Source organism: Fragaria vesca, linkage group LG7, assembly GCF_000184155.1.
Source record: "Fragaria vesca subsp. vesca linkage group LG7, FraVesHawaii_1.0, whole genome shotgun sequence".
Taxonomy (NCBI): domain Eukaryota; kingdom Viridiplantae; phylum Streptophyta; class Magnoliopsida; order Rosales; family Rosaceae; genus Fragaria; species Fragaria vesca.
Genome location: NC_020497.1, coordinates 22,226,524 through 22,232,993, shown reverse-complemented (window position 1 = coordinate 22,232,993; position 6,470 = coordinate 22,226,524). Strand labels below are relative to the sequence as shown.

General features: G+C 42.3%; 1 protein-coding gene across 1 annotated transcript in view; it reads right to left on the bottom strand.

Annotated features, from left to right (window-relative positions):
• LOC101307264 (ferric reduction oxidase 4-like) overlaps positions 1–6,470 on the bottom strand; it is a gene marked incomplete at its 3' end in the record, with an annotated part of 15,562 nt that overhangs the window by 1,459 nt on the left and 7,633 nt on the right. Inside the window, 2 exon segments of the mRNA XM_004309137.1 lie at positions 2,144–2,327; positions 3,665–3,917. Of these exon segments, the coding sequence (XP_004309185.1) occupies positions 2,144–2,327; positions 3,665–3,917 (437 nt within the window).

Sequence of the window (6,470 nt, the reverse complement as noted above, 5' to 3'; positions counted from 1 at the left end):
GAGTAGTATATATATATATATATATATATATATATATATATATATATATATATATATATCTATATATATATATATATTTATATAGCCCTTCTCAGCTGCGGACGTTCGCACCAATGGTTTTGGTGCGGATTTTCATTTTTGCACCATTTTTCGATCGAATTTCTTCATCTCCACCGTCTAGTATCTAGAGAATATTGTGTAGATCATCTCTTCAAAAATTCAGCCAATTTGGTAATCGTTAAGGCCCTCAAAATTGCATCTTTTTGTTATAAACATGAACGGTTCATGTTTGACAGAATTCAGTCCGTCCATTTGTTTTTCGAGTTTGAGGGCCTTAACGATTATCAAATTGGCTGAAATTTTGCCGAGATGATCTACACAATATTATCTAGATACTAGACGGTGGAGATGAGGAAATTGGATTGAAAAGTGGTGCAAAAATGAAAATCCGCACCAAAACCATTGGTGCGTACGTCCGCAGCTGAGAAAAATCCTATATATAGCTCTTATCCAAAGTGAAGCTTCGCTCTGGAATTAAAGTGTGAAGTTCCGTATTTGACTCACTTTTTCGTCATATTTTCACATCTCCATCGTTCAGATTATTGATACTTCATACAAAATTTCATCAAGATTAATGGTCGTTTGGATACTAAATTAGATCAAATCAATGAATGGACCATAAATTTGTCTAACCAGATCTGTTTGTGTAAATAACGATTTCGAAAACCCAAACAATCATCAAATTAGATAAAACTTTGCAGAAGTGATCTATGCATTAGGTTCTACAAACTGAACGATGGAGATATGAAAATATGACGAAAAAGTGAGTCAAATAAGGAATTTCATACTTTAATTTCAGAACGAAGCTTCGCACTGGATATGAAATATATATATATACGAAAACGATAGAGAGCACATGTCCGCACTATCCTTAAAGTGTGCACGTGCCTCCGTTCGCCACCAGACGATGCCGATGATGACGCGCCTCCACCTTAGCGGACTCCAGCAGCGTCCCCGATCACTTTCCCTCCCCGGCGAATCCGCCGAATTCCAGTTTTCCGACGAGATCACCCAAAACTTCAAACAAGATCGATTTCACCGGAAACTGGAATTTGGCAGACTCGCCGGGGAGGAAAAATGATTGGGGACGCTGCTGTAGTCCGCTAGGGTGGTGGCGCGCCGTCGTCACCGCCGTCCGGTGGCTAACGGAGGCACGTGCACACTTTAAAGATAGTGCGGACGTGCGCTCCACATCCGGCCTATATATACACACACACACACACGAATATATATATACAGAACCGTTCGAGAGCAGACGTCCGCACGGCTCTTAAAGTGCGGACATCCCTCCGTTCACCACCGTACGGCGCCGGAAAGGGCGCGCCTCCACCACAGCTGACTCCAGCAGCGTCTCCGACCACTTTCTATCCCCGGCGAGTTCGCCGAATTCCAGTTTTCCGGCCAGATCAACTTTGTTTGAAGTTTTGGGTGATCTGGCCGGAAAACTGGAATTCGGCGGACACGCCGGGGAGGGAAAGTGGTCGGGGACGCTGCTGGAGTCTGCTGGGGTGGAGGCGCACCCTCGCCGGCGCCGTATGGTGGCGAATGGAGGGACGTCCGCACTTTAAGGCCGGTGGACGTGCGCCTCTGATCCAATCTTTATATATATATATATACAGTCCATATATATATATGTATATATACAGTCCGTCTCAGCTGCGGATGTCCGCACCAATGGTTTTGGTGCGGATTTTCATTTTTGCACCACTTTTCGATCAAATTTCCTCATCTCCACCGTCTAGTATCTAGATAATATTGTGTAGATCATCTCTGCAAAATTTCAGCCAATTTGATAATCGTTAAGACCCTCAAAATTGTGTTTTTCTAGTATAAACATGAACCGGATAGAATTCAGTCCGTCTATTTGTTTTTCGAGTTTGAGGGCCTTAACGATTACCAAATTGGCTGAAATTTTGCATAGATGATCTACACAATATTATCTAGATACTAGATGGTGGAGATGAGAAAACTCGATCGAAAAGTGGTGAAAAAATGAAAATCCGCATCAAACCATTGGTGCAGACGTCCGCAGCTGAGAAAAATCTTATATATATATATAGAAGAAAGTTTAAATCTTATATACCTTGAACTCCAAAATACGTTGAAGTGAGATGAGCTTGAAGCTTGGGAGTCCAGACAAGATTGTAAGTTTTCGTTGGCACCATAATCCAAACGATGAGCCATCCAGCAAACACCAGAAGCAATATCATCCTAATGATCATGTTGTTCATTGAGTCGTTTAGTTTCAGAGATTTAAACGAAGATAGCTAGCTAACAAAGATCGCTGGGGATCAAATCAAGTTCAACCACTCAGTTAAAGAATCCAAGGTGACTTTCAGACACCAAGGAAAAGCATGTAAAAGACGTGATGAACCAGTAGTATGGAACATTTGACAAATAGGGACAAAGACGTCAATCATGATAATGGTACACAGAAATAATTAAAGCCAGACATTTCAATTCTAACCACGCAAAAAAAATTCTCTTTCTCACCAATAGCAACAAATTAAGCACAATCATAATGTTTCTGTTCAGAATTTAGGTGAAATATTATGTTTGACAATTCAATTATGTACACGTGCGTTTAAAAGTCACGAACTTCATGAGGGACTACGATTTTTCAACGACGGCAAAAGTATGAGGGACTACGATTTTTCAACGACGACAAAAGTATAATAACAAATAAAACTCTCATGTATGATTAAAACAAAATGTTTAGAAGATCTTAGAGGTCATAGCTAGCTTCCTCGACCTCCAACATGCCCTACTCGAATGTCAAGAGCCAAGTTGTAGCCCCGTTAACACTGAGACTTGCAATACCATGGTTGGCTGGAGTACATCCATGAGGCAACTAGAGGGGACGTGTCTTGCATAAGATTAATCGAAGAGTACATGAATCTACCTCAATTTAGGGATTATATCATATCCACCCATGCCGATGTCATAAACCCATTACCTATGCCATCATGAAAAATAGTAGAGGAATTCTTCCGTGCGACAGCCGCACCACCTCACCTGTGCGACCGTCCACTGAAAATCCGCCACGTGTGAGCATTTGGTCCACTCAGCATAGTTGAAAAGATAAAAAAAAAAATGGAAATCGGAAAGTCTCTACTCTCCGATCAAAGCCAACTCCATACCCAGGTCTCTCCCTTCTCTCATCCACCTCAATCCCACCCCAAGCTCAGCCTCGCCGCGATAGCTTCTAGATGCAATCTACGGCGATCAGTGATCTTTAGTATACCCACGCGGCAGCGTTGATGATAGAGGTGATGATCGATTTCGCGTCCGTGAGGGAGTTTCATCGGAGCCGCCGTCGTGGAGCGGGCCAGATCCGGAGACATGGCTTGAGGTTCCGGGGCGGGCTCCTTGGCCCGGATTGGGAATCGGTGTCGCTCGGCGAGTTAGAAACTTCAGAGAGAGAGAGAGAAATCTGAGAGGGCAGGGGGATGGGATTTGGTGGTGCCGAAAACGCTGAGGGGTCGGCGGAGCTTGGGGGTGGGATTGAGGTGGATGGGAGAAGGGAGAGGACCTGGGTTTGGTGTTGGCTTTGATCGGAGAGTAGAGACTTTCCGATTTCCATGTTTTTTCTCTTTTCAGCTACGTGTATGTAATTGGTAAGAGACCACACCAAGAGTGCAACAAACATGACTGCGAAACCGATCTCCATTGCAGTCACAATTCCCAGTGGAGCTTTCACACTCGCCGGTCGTCTCCAGAAGCTAGCAAAGCTTGTGGAGTAGTATGTCGAGTATGAAACCTTGTTTGATTTCCTCGTCTGGATTAGATGGAGATGAACACAACTCAAGGCTGCTATGAACATCACCGGGAACGAGAAAAGCACCAGATTCATCCCTGTAATTAGTATATATAACTCATTAATTAGCTTGTAGACACTAATTAGTGAAAGAAGTATTAGTATACAAGTTATTTACCTTGATCTCCAAATATGTGGAGGTGAGGTGGTCTTGTAAGTTGGGTCTCCAGGAATCTCTGTAAGTTTTGGTAGGCAACACAATCCAAATGATGAGCCATCCAACAAACACCAGAAGCAATATGAACCTGAGAACTGAAACAACTGCTGGACTTGTGCTCATGGCTTCAGAACTAAAAGGAGGACTAGCTACTACAACTCTCACTGCGATTCCAAGTTTTCCAACAAACTTACATATAAGTGAGACAGAGAGTCACAAGAGGTGTATATACCTCATCATGCATGAATCTTTTGGCCTTTACTTTGGTGACAACAATTGTGGCTTTTCAGTCTAAATTTGGTACCAAATCTCAATCTAAAAAATAAATAAACCCTTCAAATAATAAATAAACCTTGACATAGTGGCCTAGCCAAATTAAGAAAGTCATAACTGGGCGAGAAAAGGTCTGGGCTACTTTCCTCTACAAAGCCCATATTTGTTGTTTAAAGGGTGGGACCCCAGCCCGCCTCGGCCCACTAAACACTAACCGCCTAGCCACGCACTGAATTCGCCTAACCCGCTAAAAGCCCAATCCGTACTAATTAGGTTTTGGTCTTGAACACCAAAACCTAAAAACCTGAGCTCCTTTCCCTATCTCCGAATTCTCCAGACCCTTCAGAGTTGCCGGAGACATGGGAGAGTAGCTCAATCAACCCCGTCAATTTCGTAGCTTCTTGCATCGAACATCTTCAGGTTCATCTCTGAATTTCTGGGTTTTCGACTTTTATTGGGTTTATCTCTGTGTTTTTCGTACCTCAATTCGACTTCTATTGTTAGATTTTTTGGAAACCCTAGCTTTGTATCAAAGTCATAAGTGATACAATGGCTTCGAAAACTCAAGAATCAGGGAAATTTTCGTTGCTGAATGACGATTTACTAGGCCTAATCCTAACAAGGATTAAACTTAAAGATGACAGAAAATCGTGCTCCGAGGTTTGCAAGCAATGGTTGAGAGTTGAAGGACTAAGCCATTCCTCACTTGTGGTTCTTCGTCCACACTATTTCCTGATTACTTCATTAGCTAGGTTCCCCAATTTGGTCAAGTTCGAAACTTGGAAGCCTTTGAGTGACGCAGACCTTGAGTTCTTAGCCAAATCATGTCCAAAACTTGAGACTGTTAAGTTGAATTGGTGTCAGCGAGATGGTGACGGTGGTTTCATGAGTTTGGGAAAAGAGTGTCCTAAACTGGCTGGGGTTAGTGTTTTCGGGAAAGGAAGGGTAGGGGATTCTGGAGTTGCTGCGCTAGCGCTTTTGCACTGTGCTGCTAACCGCTTGAAGTGTTTGTGTTATTTGGGGAGCAATAGCCTGATTTCGGACGAAGCCCTTGAAGCAATTGGGTCTGCATCTTCATGTTCCATTGATATTTTGGAGCTGATAGATTGTCGCAACGTTACGGATCGCGGACTGAGATTTTTGGCAGATGGGTATACATACCTCACAAACTTTGAAAGAATTGGTACTTGTGAGGTGCAACAGAATCACTGATACGGGGATCGTGCATTTGAGCACCAAAATGTGTAGCTTGGAGCACCTGGAACTGTCTCTGTGTGACAAACAAATACTTACTGATATTGCAGTTGTGGCTGTCTCTACAATCCAAACCCTCAAGATGTTGAAACTGGAGGGTCATTGGGACGCGTCAGAGCGGACCATGTTTGCTCTTACTCGGAATTACAACGACTATACATTGTTAAGCTGGGAGGCCATTAAAGCCATTCGAGGTCCAAACTTGAGATATATTAGACTAAAGGCTGGTAATATTTCTGATGTGTGATGGCATAATGCATGCCTGAAAGCTAGTTATTAGAGTGATAGTCTGTGGAACCAACTGAAAGAGTCAGTGGCCAACTTTGCCTAGAATTGGGGAGCTGATTGCAGTATGCTTTGATTCATCATATGTTGTAGCGCTTCTCATGAACTCTGAGTTTCTTTTAATTTCTTTTATTTCTTTAGGTTTTACTCTTTTAGTTAGCAGAAGTGTGCTTATTCAATTAGTCATGTCATTGATCTAAATATATCAAAGTCTGGTGAAGGTTAACTTGTGAATATTTTTGTCCTGGCATTGCAAAGCCAAAAACTTACTTTGAACTATCCTGATTGCCTCATTGATATGTAGTTCGTTGTCGCCTCGCTAATTTGCATCCTTTTAACACATGCAAAGTTTTGACAGAGAAAGCTTTTCATAGAGTTATGGCCTCGGAGGAGGCCAAATCATACTAAACGACGACATACATTGCACAAAGGACACAGTGTTTGCTTCCTGTTGTATTTGTTCATTGTGTTTGATAGATAATCGATGTACACTAATATGATGTATGATGGACACGATAAGAGAATTACGCTGTTTTCCATCGAGCATGTGCCAGGACTTTGTTTATTGTAATTAACATCAGTTACACAACTTTTAGCATATATATATATATATATATATATATA